This window comes from Uranotaenia lowii, chromosome 3 (genome assembly GCF_029784155.1).
Source record: "Uranotaenia lowii strain MFRU-FL chromosome 3, ASM2978415v1, whole genome shotgun sequence".
In the NCBI taxonomy this organism is placed as follows: domain Eukaryota; kingdom Metazoa; phylum Arthropoda; class Insecta; order Diptera; family Culicidae; genus Uranotaenia; species Uranotaenia lowii.
The window spans coordinates 160,850,846-160,870,921 of record NC_073693.1 but is presented as its reverse complement, the minus strand read 5'-3'; the positions used below and the strand labels follow the sequence as shown (position 1 = coordinate 160,870,921).

The following is a 20,076-nucleotide window of genomic DNA, read 5'->3' as shown; positions in this document are numbered from 1 at the left end:
ATCTAAAAGCACTTCTGAAAAAATCTGTTTCTCTAATTTCGTGACGACAAATCTAAAAAAATGTCATTGCATGTCAACAGGGATTCCTTTGATATTGTTATTAATATTGTCAGAATATTGTACAGGAGGAAAACTACGACCCTTAATCCCAAAAACTAGAAGTCGAAGGTTGGAAAGAATTCGAATCTGCCGTCGAGTTGTCGTCACAGTCATAGCTTTGTGAAACTTAAATTGATCCAAAACAGTTTTTCAGCCGGAAAACTCTTGAGAAGCATTTCTTTGTGATGTGATTGTTTCCTGAAGATTGATAAAATGCTACAGAGGTTACATTAATTACAAATAAACCCACTTATATGAAAAAGATATTTAAATCAATTAGCTTTTTGAAAAAAAATGTATACAAAATTGTATATCATGAGCATAAATCAGTCAAATGATCTGACATTTTGGGCATGGTTGTGACCATTTTCAAGTTTTGAATTGATATTCATTATATAAAAATCGATCAACTTCCAAGTGAGTCATAAAACGATTTTTTTATAAAATCGCATCTTCTTCATAGGGGTAAAAGGGAGGAAAACAGATCACGTTCTCTAATCTTTTCACCTGATAATAGCCACATAAAAATTAAGCATTAAATACCTCTCAGTTCATTCTATGGGATTTTAAAGACATAAAATTTTATGTTGGTAGGACATATAAAGAAAAAGGCTCAACACTGGGCAAATTAGGTTAAATAACACTCCACTCAAATGGCTTCGGGTAAATTAAGAGGTGGATTCGAGTTTCTGAGAAAACATCACGTGTGATAAATGCTATTCCAGACACTCAAACCGGCAGCTTTGTGTTTTTTTTTTGGGGGGCCGAATTGGAATTGGAAAGTGCATTGGACGGTTTATATGGAAGACCCTCCCCCCCCCTCATAAGGGGCCGTCTAAAAATAAGATTGCATTTGAACTAGAAGTTCTCATTGTAAGCTTCCGTAACAAATATCAGCCTATTCGACCTCATGGTGACTGATTTTTAAAATGTGCAACAATTGGAAAAAATCGGACAACATTATGCACAACGCAAAATTTAACTGTGCAACTATTGGGCAAAGACAAGCTGTTTTAAATGATTTTTTTATATTTTTATGTCACTTTTTTCAAACACTTGAACCTTTGGATCTTGTTGACCTATCCTGTATGAGTTCATCGACAAAAAAAATCGAGTGAATTTGGTTGAAATGACTAAAATACAGCATAAACACCAAAATCAAGTGCTTAGCTGTGCAACGATTGGCAAATCACCCTACTTAAGTAAAACTCAGGTATGAAAAGCTGAGATGAAAAAAAAAATGAGAAGAAGTTGTGAAAATCGGATATTGAGAATTTAAACATTCACAGCAAAAAAAAGTGTCGCGATATTACATCAAAAACGTGCACATAACGTGAGTCGCAAATGCTACCTAATAAAACATCGCTTTGATCTTTCACAACCAATTCCGTCAATGTGCTCCGCCGTCGAAAGTATTAGCTTTTGCCTTTCCGTAGGCTCGGATCAAAATAATTGACTATTCCGACGCTGGTTCTCGATATTGGCCTCGGATCGGCATGTAGGGCATGAAGAGATCCTTGGGAGATTGCCTTGGGCCTAAAAAAAAAGAGGAATCCCAAGGTAGCGGGTAGTAAATAATCATAATAACCCTCCGATCTGTTTTAAAAATTTCTTTCCATAATCCTTGCACTTTTATCTTCAAATTTCCTGGAAATAATAAATATGAAAATCAGTAAGTATCACTGGATTTGCTTAGAGCAAGTTACGGAAGTTACGGCACATTTTGAAAATTTCACCATGCAAAAATATGTTCAAGATCTGTGGCCTTCTAGTTTATTTACAACACGTGTTGTATTTTCGCATGCTGTGATGCAAAATTAGCAATATTTCTATCACATACGGCTGAAATAGAAACAGTGTTGTATAAAAATACAACGCCCCAAGATCTTGAAAACATTTTTGCATGGTAAAATTTTCAAAATGCCAAAATTTCTACCACTTTTTCCCAACACCAGTGAACTTGTTCTTAAAAATAAGCAACAAATCGATATATTTTACCAGTAGATTGGTTGCCTCTGAGCCTCAGAAACCCTTCCGGAGTTTTTGATATGAAAACTATTTTGTTGACAGTTATGAGCTGCTTCGATATGATTACATTGACGATGTGATATTACATAAACAGACATGTTTAAAATTGTGTACATCGATTGTTTGTAATAAACGGACAGTTGAGTAGTATCACAATAAGAATTGATACTGTTACATATCGTGGCTAACATCTACTCAAATTACATCGGCCATCGTTTCATTATTTTTTGTTTTGTTGTTTTTATCAGTTTTTGTACTATTTTTGACTATGCTCAATAACGTTTTCTGTCTGCAATATACAAGAAATTGTAAACGAATCTCAACATGAAAGGTAAAGCCTTCTTACAACTTATGGATCGAGATAACGACTTCGTTTCAGTATTTGATATTTATGCATATTTTGGGAATTTAAAAGGCAGAGGGAGGTGGTCAATAATCGCTAAATATATTCTTTTTGCAATTTGGAATCCCTCGTCTCCCCTAATTGGGACTTGCCCAGAGAAAAATTATCTTCCGGAAGATAAGTTCGTGCCAATACAGCCTGTTTAGCGGTATACATGATTTATATATTTTTCCTTAAAAAAAACGAAACTCAAATATTGTATACTTTGGGCAGACTAGACACTGGCAAATGGCTGAGCAGAGCAAGAAGTATATTGTTTGTTCCTCGCTGAAAGTGATTAATTTTATCTGCAATTTCCTGCTTAATTATGTTTGTTAGTCACATGGGTTTCGATCCCATTCGATAGATGATAAGTGAGTACGTACCGCACAAATATTGACATTGGTCTCGATTCTCTCTTTTGCTTCTGCTCTCTTTTGAAGGACATGCAAATCGGACAGCGCCCTGCGAGCCTTCGCCAGCAGCAGCTATCGACCGCCGAGAGGAAGCGACAAGATCCGCACCGCTTCCGGTCCCTGTGTGTTGCCCCGCCACGAGGACGTTATGCTGATGAACGAGTCCGAAATGAACCAGGAGGATAATTTTGCCCAACTGACGCGGTCCAGCAACGAGCAACAACCGACGGCTCCGCATCCGCTTCCGATGCCCGAGTATGGGGGGTATTTTGCGCCGCTGACCGAATTCCTTCCGGATGCAACGAGTCCGATCAGTGGATTCCACCGGTGCAATGTGGCCGTCATGCTGCTGACCGACATCGTGGTCGACGGAATTCCCGGCCTCGATTGGACCCTGCACGTGCCACTGATGTTGCACATTCTATTCCTCGGATTGGACCACACGCGGCCCATCGTTCGGGATCACTGCAAAAAGCTGCTGCTGAATTTGCTGGTAAGTTGAAACTGGGTGGGTTATCACGTGCTGCAAATCGCCTTAGCGCGCTCAATCATCTATGCTCGTTTTAGTCTGTAACCGAGGTCCATATCAAAATATTCATGAAAATCAGACTCTATTTTTGTTGGTTTAATCTATTTTGGGAGGGTTTCTAGCTTTCGAACTAACAGAATCAGATTCCAACTGCAACAATGCTCGCCAATTTAATTGATTTTATGTGTTAATTGGAAACCATTGAAAATTTGAGTTCAGTTTTTATTATCACTTATACGGAAATAAGATTATTATTTCAATCATCAGGGGCCTCCGTTCGGTTTATCCTAGTAAATACTTAAAGGGTGTCCACAATGAAATGGCCACATACTAAATTGATTCGCAAAATTCGAGTATTCAAGCATTGAAAAATAATTATTAATCTTCATTTTACCATTTTAATCGTATTTTATTTACAGTTCATACGCAAATGCCCTCACCTTGGCCTTAACTCCGGCCGTGAGATTCTGCACAATCTTTGAATCAACCGTTTTTTGCATGTAAATCCGTACTTTCTTCAGTTCCCCGACTGTTTTTACTACCTTAGTTCGTTTAAGAAGGTGCTGCTTCAGAATCCTTCAGTACTTCTCGATGGGGCGGAGCTCCGGAGTGTTGGGAGGGTTGAACATTTTCGGCACAAAATTGACCTTATTGACCTTATTAACACTTCAGCACATGCGGAGTAGTGGCATGAGGCCAAATCCGGCCAGAAGATTGTTGTGACGCTGTGGGCCTTCCGGAAAGGATGCAGTCGCTTCAGGAGGCACTCTTTAATGTACACCTGTCCGTTCATCGTGTCCTGGGTCACGAAAGGTGCACTCCGCTTCCCGAACGTGCAGATGGCTTGCCAAACCAGGAATTTATTCGCAAATTTAGACATCTTTAGACTGCAGACATGCTCCGGAACGCAAACAGGTTCCCGGGATCTGTTTCAAGTCGTCCTTCACATCTGCTTCGTCGTCCATGATGCGGCATTCAACTTTCGTCAGCATGTTGAGGTATAATTTCCTGGCACGAGTTTTGGAGGACTTGCTATGCTTCTCGCCGTGATTAGTGGCCTTTTGTACCTTGAAAGTTCGAAGCCCAGCCTAAGTTTTGCCCTCCTGGACAAAACTTCGGCTTAGGTGCAGCTTCTTAGCCACATCCCGAACGGAGGCGTTCAGGTTTCGGTTGAAGGCTCCAACTACGTGGTTGTGATTTTTGGTGTTGTACGGAATACTTTTTCCTTTACTTCTGGGCTTCCGATCGGTGGTCAATCGTTCCTCGAACCGCTTAATCACTCGCGACACCGTGGAACTCGCGATTCTCAACGTTTTAGCGATGGAACGATGCGAGAAATCCTTGTTCTCGTGATGAATGCGCAAGATTTTATCACGTACATCGTTCTTTCATCTCCATTTCCGCGAGTTTTAATCACAAGACTTTAAAACTTGCAGAATGTAAACAATTCACTGGTAACTAAATCCACCCAAACTTTCGTTTCATTCTACCCAACGGTTAAAAAGTTAAAATTTTCGAAAAAAATCTACTGAACATATTCATCGTACAACTTTGTGTTCTTGAATCGAAAAAAATCACAGACTTAGAAATGCCTTTGCCTAACTATTTCTGTTCTTAAGAATTTTTGTTACTGTTACAATTTTTGGTATCCACAATGTCAACAATTCATAAAATAAAAATTCCGGCTAACTTGATCTTGAAGCTTTAATGGGTTTGTGGTTCACTGCCACTGTGCGAATTTAAGTTTTTTTTTTATTTTAAAGTTGTAGAAAAAAATGTATAGTTTGTTTAGAAATATGTGAGAAATACATCGAAATATAATGGCGCTTGTCCTGCGCTGCGCGTAAGGTGACAATGGTCGAGTCACCTTACTGTCATGGGACTCTAGTCACCTTATTCCGATAGTCTGTGTGAGTGAAATGACAGAGGTTTATTCTCAAAGTTCATCCGAAGTGACGTGTTTCCCATCTAAAGCGACTCCTCGAATCGAGTGACTCGTGTGACTCGATTATCGTCACCTCACGCGCAGCGCAGAATAAGGTCCAAAATCAAATCTTTGTTTTTACTTGAATGGGGATTTGTATATATGTATGTATGTAGATTATCCACCATGGGTGCACAGATTCACCACAGTTTCGCCAACGTATGCGCTGAATTGCATTCTTTAGATCATGAGTTCGGCTAATCTTCAGTGCAAACCACCAAATACCCGATTCCATGGCTTCGTACGAACTGTCATGTAATGAATGTGTTTTTTTTTGTGTATGTGTGTGTGAGTCTTATTAGGAGAACGAGACAATGAGTTTCGCAACCGTATAAGATTCATCACATTTTCAGTGATATAAATCTACGACAGGTATTCCGCACTCGTGTGTATATACCTGGCCAGCTGGCAACTGATTAATCTTATTATATAGTCAGTTATAAGAGAAAACACATCTTACCTGTCGGCCAACTTATGGGATTTGAACCCAAAAGTTTTCTTGCTGATCCCGGAATCGAACCCAGTACGACTGGCATAACAAAACCAGACTCGCGCCAGCCTGTCCACTAGACCTCATCGGCTCTTTTTGACTTGAATGGGGATTTGTCTTACAAAACTCAAAATTATCAGATTGCAGGAAAATGTTAAGCTTTTTCTCAGGCCGATTCAAACGAAAAAACACAACAACAACATTGAAAAACAATAGCTATCATTTTCTTCAGAGATTCCTTTCATCAGAAAAATATAACTCTGCTTAGAAACGCTTCTAAAATACTTGCTATTTGGTCTAATAATTTAATAAAACAGATATGTGAAGGGTGTCCCAAAATTGCATAATGTTTGGAAATCTGGGGGCTCACCCTGCCCCTCACATCTTGGTAGTTTAGGATGTGGAGAACAACACTTTTGTTCTCCACATCCTACAAATCCACATCCACAAATCATGTTTAGAGGTGCCGCGAACGCGATCTCTGAAAAAAGACCACTTTTTTTAAATTGATTTTAGAAACAATAAAATTGGGTCCTAAAATTTTTACAAAATTCATATATTTATTTTTTTTTTCATTTTTTTTATCAAAGACTACAGGTAAAAAATAAAAAATTGACCAGATTTGTATCAAAATTAAAAATCAGCAAGCTATTTTCTAGAAAAAAAAATATTTTGTTCAAATTTTTTTTATTCATTTGACCAAAATTTGTGCCTAGCAAGAATTTAGTAGTATTGTATCAATGTGTGAAGAGCTATTTCTATCAATAGAAAATTTCCAACCAAGAAACGCACGACACGCTTCATTATTTCGGCTCTCGGCTTGGCTCTCTGCCCAAATCACCTCCCACCGTAGGGGAACATGCCCTATTATGCGCCACCTAAGCGAATCGCTGATTTTCTACGTATTCCACGTACAAATTGTGTTAAAAATGGGTGTAATCGTTGAAGAAAAGTGTTTTCTACAAATGCCTATGATTTTGTATTACTCAAATTGCTATAGTTGCTTCAAAAACTTGATTTTTAAAAACCACATTTAAAGCAACAGAACAAAACTGTGTTGCAAATACGCGCCGCTGTGTATTCAATACGCGCCTAGCAGCCGAGCACACCCGAAAGCAGCCGAAGACCGAAAACACACCAATACTTACAGACACTTTGACTGAAAAGAAAACCAAAATGGACTAATCATAATTTTAAAAAAATGGAAAAGTAGATTTTTTGGGCTGAATTAACGCTCAAAATATGGTTTTAGACTTTTTGTTCATTTTCAATGAAAATTGGCCTTTTTGAAAAATTTATAATATTTTCAGCCTACTACGATTGGCGCGTTATAACGAGCGCATGGGCCGTGATAGAACATACCCATAAAAAGCATACCTTAGCGAGTTCAGTATGATTTTTTAGCATAAAATCATAGTTTAGATTCTTCTCTATCGATGTGTCAGAAAATATTGTCTTATTCGTTTTTCTCTGCTTGGTGACACCTTATTGAAAGTGTTTAAAAATTTAGATCGAAATGAAGTAAAACCTAAATTGTGAAATTATCACGACACAGGGGCATTTTAAGGGAAAATTCATACTTGCCAGGGCGTATCACAGCATTTAAAACAAATTGGTAATATTTTGCAGGCTTAAAATGTTTCAGAATCTTCAAAACAAGGATGGCGCGTATTAGCCACATGGGGCGTTATATGAACTTTTCCCCTACCTACTCGAAGAGCAAACAAACACGTTCTGCTGGACGCGTTCTGCTTGAAGTTCAGGAAATTCAGGAATGATTTTACGTTTATAATTTTCATATTTTTGTGAAATCTCACAGCGTGATTTGTTGCTCCTCATTAGAATGTAGATTAAATTTGCTTTCCAATGAATGATCCAAACAAAGTAAAAGCACTGAAAATCCGGGTACATCCTGTCGGTGGACCACAAAAACAGATGAAATCTCAATTTGTAAAAATATCGCGCGAAGTAGGCAACTTTGAAAAATTCCAGTAAATTCAATTTTTGTTGCATCAAAAATCTAAAGACAACAAAATGTTCGAATTAGAATAAATTTTGTAGTCATATTTTTTCAAAAACTCTACCATCGCTCAAACACTTTTTACTAGCAATCGAATGAAAAGAAGGTTTTTCAGACCATTTATTTGAACTTTTTGTGACCATTAAAAAAAATTTAAAAAAATATTTCTTGGCTTCATGATGTAGACATTAACTTCAGCTTTCATATGCATAAGGCAAATATTTTTTTGGACGTGTAATAGGTATACATATAAGTAAGTTTTCCTTAGGCATGTTTTTCGGATTTTTTTCTTTCATGCTGAATAACGAGAAAACTTTGATAACGCGCCACATTTCTGGGTAATTTCAGCTTTAGCTAGCCTAAATGCAGTCCACAATGGATTTTCCAAAATACTGTGCCCATTTTTTCCCTTGTTTCCATGTTTATTGTTTTCAAGTACAGTTAATTTGTGGAATGTCAAAAATTCATGTAAACAAACTTTTACTCGCATGCACACAGAAAAAAGTTCACCCATTTTTGAGTAAATTAGTTTTAAAGTTGCTTATGACTTCTATCCCTAAGGATATTTTAAATTTAATTTATCAAATTCGTCTTAATAAATAGGCCTAACTACTTGATAATCAAAAAAGACTTAGATAATTAAGGGAATGGATTGTAATTTGGTCGCAAATTATCCTTTAACACGTAATGAGTACATTTTTCTCATTGCGTTTATATGACAATTTGTGACAAAAAATTCAATCTTTGAACCGCACTACCTTTTTTGTTTGAAGTCCAATCGAGTTGCAGTCTTCAGGAAAAATGTTAGCCTGTATTAAAATTTTAATAAAATCAACATAAATAAGCGATCGATCAGTAAAGATAAAAATATTTGATAAAAAACCAGGCTTTTAATGCTTCTTCAAAACATAATGTCTAAGAATCCCTTTAACTCTTGAGATTCAGTGCAACCCCTTCCCGTTATCAGATTTAGCTCAAAAATCGACTATGGCATTCTGATGATTCCCTAAGTAGAGATGTACCGTATAGTGGTATTCGGCAAACGGACGAGTACCGAATATTGACCTTTCCAACTATTCGGTCGAATATTCTGTTGAGTTTTCAATAGAAATACTTCTAGAGAGTTAGAGAATGTCAAATTTTTGCTAGATGTCATCAAAATAGTTGCCAAAAAGAACGATGATCTTTAACTTTAAGCATTGAATACTACACGTATCCACACGGCCGGGCCTTAACGATTTTTAGAAACATCTGAACAGAAACTAGGCATTATTCTCAAACATACAAGAGGAAAAAGAAATAAAATTACTTGAAATTTATAGTTTTCATCGAATTAAAACAGCAGTGTTCAAATCGTATCTAACGAATAAATTTACGCTTAAAAATCGTTTTGTAACAGAAAATTATAAAATTTTCAAAGAGATATCTGTTTTTTTTTATTTAGCAAAAATTTTAATGAATCCAGGTTAAATCCGGAAAGTTTATAAAAATATGTGGCCATCCCGGCCAGATTTAATTTTTCTCGAATTCTTTATTTGGTTTACGAGCAAGCCTGGACATATAAAAAAAAATTGGAATAAACGATAATCAAAGTAGAAAGCTGTCTACAGTGAAAAATACACGGATACATCTAAACTGTTTAACTGAAACCATAAGTTTTTGATGATTTTGAAGGTTTTACAACATAACCTTTGAAAATTAAATAAATTATCCGAGAAATTTGAGAAGTCTGTTTTTGTATAAATTTAAAATAATAAATATTCGGCGGCATATTCGGCCGAATACTTAGCTCAACTATTCAGTGAGCCGAATATTCGGCCTAACGGATTTTTGGCGGTATTCGGCGCCGAATATTCGGCCGACCGTAAACCTCAGAGCCAAGCCGAGAGCCGAAATAATGATGCGTGTCGTGACTAGCAAACGCGAACTACTATCAATAGAAAATTTCCAACCAAGAAACGCACGACACGCTTCATTATTTCGGCTCTCGGCTTGGCTCTCTGCCCAAATCACCTCCCACCGTACCTACTCGAAGAGCAAACAAACACGTTCTGCTGGACGCGTTCTGCTTGAAGTTCAGGAAATTCAGGAATGATTTTACCTTTATAATTTTCATATTTTTGTGAAATCTCATAGCGTGATTTGTTGCTCCTCATTAGAATGTAGATTAAATTTGCTTTCCAATGAATGATCCAAACAAAGTAAAAGCACTGAAAATCCGGGTACATCCTGTCGGTGGACCACAAAAACAGATGAAATCTCAATTTGTAAAAATATCGCGCGAAGTAGGCAACTTTGAATAAATTTTGTAGTCATATTTTTTCAAAAACTCTACCATCGCTCAAACACTTTTTACTAGCAATCGAATGAAAAGTAGATTTTTCAGACCATTTTTTTGAACTGTTTGTGACCATTTCATTAAAAAAAATTTAAAAAAATATTTCTTGGCTTCATGATGTAGACATTAACTTCAGCTTTCATATGCATAAGGCAAATATTTTTTTGGACGTGTAATAGGTATACATATGAACCTGAGTATAAGTAAGTTTTCCTGAGGCATGTTTTTCGGATTTTTTTTTTCATGCTGAATAACGAGAAAACTTTGATAACGCGCCATATTTCTGTGTAATTTCAGCTTTAGCTAGCCTGAATGCAGTCCACAATGGATTGCCCATTTTTTCCCTTGTTTCCATGTTTATTATTTTCAAGTACAGTTAATTTGTGGAATGTCAAAAGTTCATGTGAACAAACTTTTACTCGCATGCACACAGAAAAAAGTTCACCCATTTTTGAGTAAATTAGTTTTAAAGTTGCTTATGACTTTTCGATACAGTTCTTATTTGACCATTATCCATGTGGTAAAATCATTCAATCAGATCTTCAGAAACCTGTGGTGAGCTGGGCGTTAAATGGTAATTGATGATAATTCGACTCTATGAAGGCAAGAAAGGTGAGGGCTTAATTCAAGCGTAATTTAATCCTTTCGATTCAGGAAGTTGCCAAGATGGTAAATTTTTCGTGTCGGTTCAACTAGCAGACATCGAACCAGGCCGGATTACCTATAATTTTCTACAATAAACTCTAGTAACTTTTCATCGTTTGGCTGTCTGATTTTGGTTACAGATATTCTATCCTGATTTTTTCAGTGTCGCTTTATTCGCTATCGTTATATGATTCTATTCATTCTCATTCACAGATCGTCCTTGCAGAGCATAACGATCACTTGAACGTAGCCAAAATCCTACTCAACAGTGACACATCAAAATTACGGCTGGGCCTGAGTGTACCCTCGTTACCAGTAATCGATCATAACTTCACCGAAACAGACCAGGAGTTTGACAGTTACCTGTTTGGGTTGAACAATAGCAACCTACCGCAGGCAACTCTATCTCCGGCTTCTAATCAACCGAACGAGGAAACACCGGTCCCCACAATTATAACGGAAGAAAACGCTCCTCCTCAGCCGGGTCCCCTAATGCCGACAGCCCACGTCATCAAGAGCCTGATCCGGTTCCTCTCCCAGGACAACAACGCTCAGCCGTTGTGGAACTACGAAGACATCACCGCGAAGGTGTGGACTATTAAGTCGGCGGAACAGTTACAGTGCTTCCTCCGGCATATCGTGAAGGTGTTCTCGGACAGCTATTCTCACGCGAGAATCGCCGAACGATGGGCCCAAACCGCCCTGCAGCTAGGACTGAGCTGCTCCTCGCGGCACTATGCCGGACGAAGTTTGCAAGTGTTCCGCTCGCTCAATGTGCCGATCAATTCGCGCATGCTGAGTGACATTCTATCACGGCTGATCGAAACCGTCGCCGAACAGGGAGAGGACATGCAGGGATACGTAACGGAGCTGTTACTCACGCTGGAGGCCGCAGTCGATAGTTTGGATTCGGACTTCCGTCCGCTGGATGTTATGAAGGACATCTTCAAGAGTACCCCGAACCTGAACAACAAAGATGGTGCCATCTCAAACGTGTTGTACTGCAGCAAAAGGTCTGCCGATGGTTTGGCAGGATCGCCACAAATTATGACTAATGTCGTAACTGGAGGGCACACACGAAGTACTAGCTATTCAATTTCGTATTGTTCGAGAAAAGCAGCCAATTCTCCGATAGATAAACAGGTTGAGCTACGCAACCGCGCAAATGCAATCGAGTTGGAGCGTAACTCCAACAAGTTTGGATCATCACTCTCTCGCTCTCGCAGCGCTCAGAGTCTGAAGTTGTTGGGCGATACTGCCACCCAAGATGACAAGATGACCATTCTAGCGCAACTGTTTTGGCTTGCCGTTTCGCTGCTTGAAAGTGATTATGAGCATGAATTTTTGCTCGCTCTACGGTTATTGACAAGGGTATTACACAGGCTTCCTCTCGATCGACCCGATGCTCGAGACAAAGTAGAGAAACTGCAACAACAACTGAAATGGTCAACCTACCCTGGGGTGCATGCTTTGCTACTGAAGGGTTGTACTCATTCCACAACTTATGAACCGTCAATAGCAGTACTGTCTCAACTGGCGCCACTTTTGAATCTTCCGGTTTGCGATCCAACTCAAAGTTGTGCATTCCCGATGAATGTGATCGCTTTGCTACCGTACATGTTGCTACACTACGAGGATGCCAATGAAATCTGCATACGCAGTGCCGAAAATATAGCACAGGTTTCCTCGGAAATGGGCCTGAAGCTTGAGAATCTTGGCACCGTTATGACACTTTATAGCCGAAAAACATTCAACAAGGAGTCGTTCCAGTGGACTCGTTGTGTCGTGAAGTATCTGTATGATACGTATGCCCACATGGGACTCCATATGTTGGCGTTCTTGATTGAGGTTCTGGAGAAAGGACCCAATCAGGTACAACTGCAGGTTCTCAGCGTGATCCATTGTATGCTGCATTATATCGATCTGTCGGCAGTCCAGGCACAACCGATTGCCGGCGATCTACTTAGAGTGATTTCCAAGTATCTTGATGTAAGTATCAAGTTCATGTTTACTTCCAATTATAACTTTAGCTTTGTACTTTTATGAACTAAAGATGGCTACCGTTTATTCATAGAAAAATTCAAGAGAATATTTCGACCTAGCTTAACAAAAGTCTTTTTCCATTCAAGCTCGAATTAACCTTTTTTTGATTTCTTGGAAAAAGACAACACATCAACATTTCTGAGTATTGAGTCGTTTGCTTATTTTATTTTTCATCACTCCGGCATCAGAAAATTGAATATCTTTCTCGGAATAAATGGCAAGTTAAATGTACACACACAAGAGTTCATCGAAAAAAAGGAATGTCAGCTATTTGCCTTATTTGGCAACGGTGTGTTTTTGCATGCCCGTTGCGGTTGTATGACACATCGAGGAGAGCAAAATAAAACGTGTCCCTATTTCGTTCCCCAAAAGTTTACCCTCTTCTACTTATTCATTCCCCTTCATCCCGCAGAGCCCCAGCTGGAAGGAAGCGCTGAAAATTCTCAAGTTGGTTGTCACGAGGAGCTCCAGTTTGCAGGTGGTGCCACAGCAATCAGAGAGCAGCTCCGCCTATGCAAACCTGCATGGCAGTTACTCGGATTCGGAAGTTTTCTGCAAGAAGGAGCTGGCCGGCCGCACGATGGAGTTCTCCTTCGATGTGTCCCAGACGCCACTGATCGGACGTAAAATTCTACTGAAATCCGACGGCGATAGCAGCGTGAGCGTAAGTGCACCACAGTCGGCTGCCGGTAAAAATGGTGGAATGCCAGGTTCGGGAGGTGGATTTGGCATTGGCGGGGCTGGTGGGAGCTCGCATATCGGACATGTCGGTACACCAAACTCGCCGCGTAGGAGTGCCAGCCTTTCGCCGGCAGACACTGCACCACTCAGTGGATGGAAGCGCCCGTGGATGTCACAGGTGAGTGTTTGTTTAGACTAGTTTCTCGTGCGCTGCTGTGGATGCCACCCTCAACTATTAGCTCGTGTTTGTTGAATTGAGTGGGATGTTTGTTTTTGATAGTTTCAGAAAAAACATTTAAAAATCATAAACTTTATCGTATACCACTTCTTTGGAATTTAATTTAGAATTTTATTTTAGAATAGCTACACTCCAATTATGTAGGTTTCTCAGAATGTAGGGAAAAATAAACTCTGTCCTTCAGAAGGAAAGTAATTTCGTTTTATAACGCTTCCAACTTTTTGTCGCGTTTCCTCTATTAACCAGCTAGTGTCGATCGCGAGTTGCCATGCTAAGGCTAACAAACAGCAGTGCTCTTACTTAAAACCAAATAAACAATTTGATTATTTTTATCTTAATTCATGGCATCAATAGATGTGTTTTTTCACATTCATTTGTGGAGATATCGGTAAGGTCTTTGGAAATATTTTAGTTTGGTTTTGATGGAGAACAAACGCTTGTAGTAAAGTTACTGCACATTTTGTTGAATATAACAAAAATCCATCGAATTGTTATCCTTTTTTGTGAAAGGCGTGTGAACATTCAATGACTATGAATGACATAGCTAGCCGATAGCTTTTGCTTCGCTTTCACACAATATGGCATAGGTAATAAATGGCGGAAAATAAATCGACCTGTGAATTCTTTTTTGGCTGCTGAATTGAATAACATGTTCATGAAAACCAAACAATAACGAATGCGGGTAAAATAGTGCGCTTTTTTGCTGTGTTCGCATAAAGCCCAATTTAAAAAAAAAAAAACAAAGAAACGACACAAAAAACTGGGTTAATAACGAACACGTGTTTATGTGAAAACCTGTGTGAAATATGAGTTAAAGGCCCTAAAAGATAGTGTTAACCTGGGGGAGGAAGACTGAATAAAAAAAGCAAAAAAAAAATTCAAACGTCAAATTTCTCTCATTAATCTACCGACCAGTGCGAAGGTTCAAAATTTTACTTTCTTATTTAGTAATTTTTAATAAAACTTTTTTCATGCTGAAAAGCACTTGTTTTGCATAAAACAATGATTTAATTAGGTTTTGTTTTGCTCTGGCAAATTCCTGCATGATCAGGCGTATTATGTCGCTCAAATTTCGTCAAAGTTTTGGAGCTGATAAATAAAAATGGCTTGATTAATGGTTGTTCTAAAAATATAGCTAAATCTAAATTTAGCACCTAAATTAGTGAGTTACATGACTCACTACACGAAACTGATCATCTAAAGTTAAAATTTGAACGATTACAAATCTTTTCAACAATTGCTGGTTTTTCCCGAACAGTGAAAAAACGATGCAGAAAACGATGCAGCAAATTTCAGTCTTCCTCCCCCAGGTGTTAACATAGATTTCCCACGGAAAAAAATCGGAACAATGCATTTTAACCCTTACCTTCCCACGAGGTGTTTAACGTTTTAAAAATAAAAATAATGATTTACAACTAGAAGTTCTAGAACAAAAGATGCATAATTTTAGTCTACTTTAATGATCCAGTTGATAAATTTGGGTTTCGAGGTGGATCATATATGTTCCATTGAGAAGATAACAACACATAGGGTGCAAATGAAAAATTAGAAATGACGGCCAAAATACGTGGAATTTCATCACTTTATTGATCACAAACTAAAACTATCATATTTTGTGAAATATTTCTTCGGTATATCCATCCCTCAAAAATCAAACTATTGAAATGTTTCAATTTGTTATTTTTGCCTTGAACAATGGTCGCCACTTCCTGACCCTTGAGAAATTTCCTCCCCCAAGTCTTTAATTGTGAGTTGTGACCTTACCATCAGAAAAGAGTAACCCTCTTTCCCTTAGTGCTAGCCTTTCAGACCGAAAGGGGATTTGTCTCCGGTTCAGGCATAATAAGAACATTATAGATTTTTTTTATTTGACCATTAACCATAGTTTTTAGTGGTACAGTGCCTTTTTTATTCGCCTTCATTGACCTCACCAGTCTTAGCTGTGGAATGCTCGATTAGCTTAGAAATGTCCTCCATCAATCTCTTGCCACAGACCATGTGATGGATCGCTCCGGAATTTACCACGAAGTGAACATGCCTTTCGCCATTCGATGGCCTTCTGCCGAGTTTCGCCAACATGCGGAGAAGCCAACTTCAACATTCCGCCTGCTTTGGAACACCCACATATAGGATCTCAGTAAAACTTCATGTTTCTTTGAAGAGATCTAAACTCTACTTAAGACTAAAGCGTATATCTGGCCAGACGTTTCGCAAGGCGTATTTTCCAAGATCCGAAGATCTCCGCTCGACCGTCGAACATCAGTTCTTTTGAGAACTCGGCTGTCGTGTGAGGTAACGTCAATACAGCCTCGGCCGGAGGTAGCTGCAGGCCTCCGAGGGTTGTTTGACCACCAGCTACGCATACCGCGATGCAACCTTAGAATTTTGGGTTTGTCATCGCAATCAAAAAATCAGTAGAATACTAGGAAATCTAAACAAAGCTGCAGCCAGCTAACCACTGAGCCCACAACCTGTTGTAATATCAAATCAAATAGAATACTATTTGTATCGGAACTAATATAATTCCATTTATTCTCGTCAAGTCATTCATAAAGGACAACGCCCCTCTGGGCGAAATTTTATGAAATCTTAAAAAAATGAAAATCTGTATAGTTAAAAAAACCATTGGCTTTTGGCTTTATGTTATTGTAAGACTTAACTTAAAATTCATTCAAATTTATATGAGACCCTTAGAGCCAAAGAAGTATGGGGTATAATAAGTGTTAAAATGGTAGATTTTGATTCAATAATTGTTATGTACGGCGGAATTCCTTGGCTAAATAATAACACTATTTGATGGAGCTTAAGAACTACAACTTTATTCGTTTACGGATACAGACGGAATGCGGTTATTTCTCTTAAAAGCGCGCCAACCATAATGATTCTCGCGCTCCGAGGGGCAAGACAGATGTTGCTATAATTCATCCATATTACACCCCCGCACTTAGTTCATTGTGAATCACAAATAGAAAATTTAATTGGTACTTAAATCTGCAAGAAAGCACTTGTTAGGAGCCTGTTACTTCCGTAAGATTTTGCCCCGGTCATCTCTGAACTTCCAGTTCGCTCTATCGAAACCGGCCAATTCCAACCCCTCGTCACTATCTGCACTTCTCCATTCATATTCTTCTTCAGATTCATCAGAAACGACTTGCGCCCGCTCCGTGCTTCCTTCATTAGCACTCAGAACATTCCCACCCTCTATTGTTTCCATCGGATTTTTCATAATACTTTGTGGCAAGTCTTGCTCAACTATAATCTTTGGTGCCACTCGCTCTTCCGGTTGCATTGATGTCTCCATTGATGGTTCTAGTTGTCTAGGAACAGAATATTGCTTTTGTCGCAACTCGCATGACTGTCCTTTAGATTCACTAGTGCTATCTTCTTTCGGTATGTTTCTGTTATCCGCTATCATTTGATCGATATGTCTCTTGATATCTCTCCCATTCCCTAGTTTCACCACATAATTACGCGGACCCAGTACTTTTTGAACCACTGCTGGCACCCAAACCGCCTTGTTTGGATTACTGTAATCCCGCACCATCACTTTCCTCCCAACTGCAAAACTAACATCCCTCGTTCCTTTGAAGTTTTTTACTTGGGTACTCTGGCTGTCCAAAATAATTTGCTTTGTCTTCTCAACTTCCCCACTTAAATCCGGTTTACGCGGTGAAAGTAAGTCTAACGATGTTTTGATCGAACGGCCTAACATCATTTTAGCTGGAGATATTCTTGTAACACAGTGATCCGTTGCCCGATATCCCAGCAAGAAATTTGCAAGTATTTCTTTAACATTGTGGACATCTCCACTAAGATTTTTCAGTGAACACGCTTTGAAGGTTTTCACCATATTTTCCGCTTGTCCGTTCGTAGCAGGATGTCCAGGGCTAGTAAGCACCAGTTTTATTCCGTTGGCTTTCAAAAAGTTTCTAAATTTGAAGGCCGTAAACTGGGAACCATTATCACATACGATTTCATCCATCAAACCAAAGCGACTAATGCAATCCATCAATTTGTCTAACACGAACTCCGTATCACATTTAACCGTAGGGAACACTTCCACCCATTTTGTCAACGCATCGACTAATATCAAAAAGTTCCACCCTTTCACAGGACCCGCAAAATCCAAGTGTATTCTACTCCACACACCGTGAGCTGGTTGCCAGGGAATTAAAACAGCTTTTTCAGGCAACGGCTTGCTTAAAGCACATTCCGAAAAGGAACGCACATGTTTTTCCAACTCTTGATCTAGACCTGGCCACCACACTAAACTTCTGAGTAAAGATTTACTTTTCACAATTCCCAAATGTGAACGATGTACCTGTTTTAAAAATTCACCCCTCAAACTACATGGTACCACTACTCTCATTCCCCGCATTACCAACCCGTCTTCCAAAGATAGTTCTTTTTCATATTTTACATACGGATTGCTTTTGTCCAACCCCTTCCTGGATCCACTACTCAAATACTTAATCATGTCAGATAACTCCCCATCTTTTGCCATCTCTCTTCGAACTGTATCGACGTCCAACAGTTGTGTTTCCGAACTATTTATAAAGTTCAGGTAAGAGTCGTCTTCTTTCCACAGTTTCCACGACTCATGCGGTGATCGTGAGGGATAATCTGCTATGTTACTTTGTGAGCAAACATGCTCGATAGTGTAACTAAATCCAGCCAAGAAGTTGGCCCACCGTTGCATTCGACTTGCAGCTATCGTTGGAATACCCTTGTGTGGATTGAAAATCGATACGAGAGGTTTATGGTCCGTTTTAATGATGAAACGATTTCCAACAAGGTAATGAAAGAATTTGTTGAGTCCATAAACTATTGCTAACCCCTCCCTATCAATAACACTTTAGTTCTTCTCGGCCGGATGCAAAATCCTCGAAGCAAAAGCGACAGTCTTTTCCAGCCCATCCCCTTCTTTTTGCACTGCCGACACTCCTTCCATAGAAGCATCACACGCTAGCAATAATTTTGCTCTGGGGTTAAAATGCACAAGCGACACGTCCTGACAAATAGCTTGCTTGACTTTTTCGAAGGCTTTTTGACATTCACTTGTCCACGCAAACTTTTCCCCCTTTTTTAAAAGCTTATACAAAGGACTCATAATTTCTGCCATTCCTCTGACAAACTTTGAGTAATGGTTTACTAAGCCTGCAAAAGCCCTAACCTCATGAACACTTTTCGGCTCCTGTGCTGCCAAAATGGCTTTAACACGATCATCCGTTTTGCGTAAACCATCCTTGCTTATTATATGCCCCAAATAATTCACCTCATTTTTAAAAAATTGACATTTGGCCTTGTTCAATTTCAAGCCCGCCCGCTCAAGTGCCGAAAACACATTCTTTAAATTGCCCAAATGTTGCTCATCCGTTTTGAGAGATCCAGCTTGCTAAACTTTTGCCCTCTATTCAACTTACTAAAAACCTCATCGACTGTTGGTAGTGGATGAATAACGTCCATCACAAACCGGTTCACTGTAGTTTTATAGTCTCCGCACAATCGAACATTTCCATCGCCCTTTAAAATAGGAACTAAAGGTGTGCCCCATAATGAATTGTCGCATTTCGTTATGATACCTTCTCTTTCCATATCATCTAACTCCTTTGAGACTTTGTCATCCAACTTATAAGCCACCGGTCTGGGTTTGCAAAATTTCGGCTGAGCGTTGTCCTCCAACTGCACACTTATTTGACCGTACCTGAATTTGCCCAACCCTCCACTGAACAAACCAGGATAGCCTGCTATCAATTGCTCCAATCGTTCTTTCACGGTTGTAAGTTGCAACATATTTATTTGGGAAATTTTAACCTAAAAAAATTTCACGAAATTCCTACCCAGAAGAGGTGGTCCCCCCTTGCGTATAACAACAAACGTAAGCCTCCTTTGCACTTCATTAAACCTAACTACCGGCTCGATTACCCCTTCAACCCTCAATGTTTCTCCTGCATATCCTTGCAATCGAATTTTCGTTTTCTTCAATTTCCACTCAGTAAGGTGCTCTAGATAATACCGAAATGAGACCGCAGACACTGCTGCACCAGTGTCCAACTGCATTGAATGTTTCTTTTTAAGAATCTCAACTTCCACTGTAATGGGTTCATCATTCACCGACTCTTCATATACACTGTACAACTTACTTATGAAATTTTGTTCCAATTGAACGTTCTCCGAATTCTC

The 20,076-nt window shown here is 39.0% G+C and overlaps 1 protein-coding gene across 8 annotated transcripts in view; it reads left to right on the top strand.

The window, feature by feature from the left end:
* The window catches only part of LOC129756171 (protein furry), a 347,173-nt gene that overhangs the window by 243,202 nt on the left and 83,895 nt on the right, over positions 1-20,076 (top strand). For all 8 annotated transcript variants that reach the window (XM_055752972.1, XM_055752970.1, XM_055752968.1 and 5 more), the window contains 3 exons: positions 2,953-3,418; positions 11,145-12,920; positions 13,387-13,833. In XM_055752972.1, the coding sequence (XP_055608947.1) occupies positions 2,953-3,418; positions 11,145-12,920; positions 13,387-13,833 (2,689 nt within the window). The remainder of the gene's footprint in view (positions 1-2,952; positions 3,419-11,144; positions 12,921-13,386; positions 13,834-20,076) is intronic.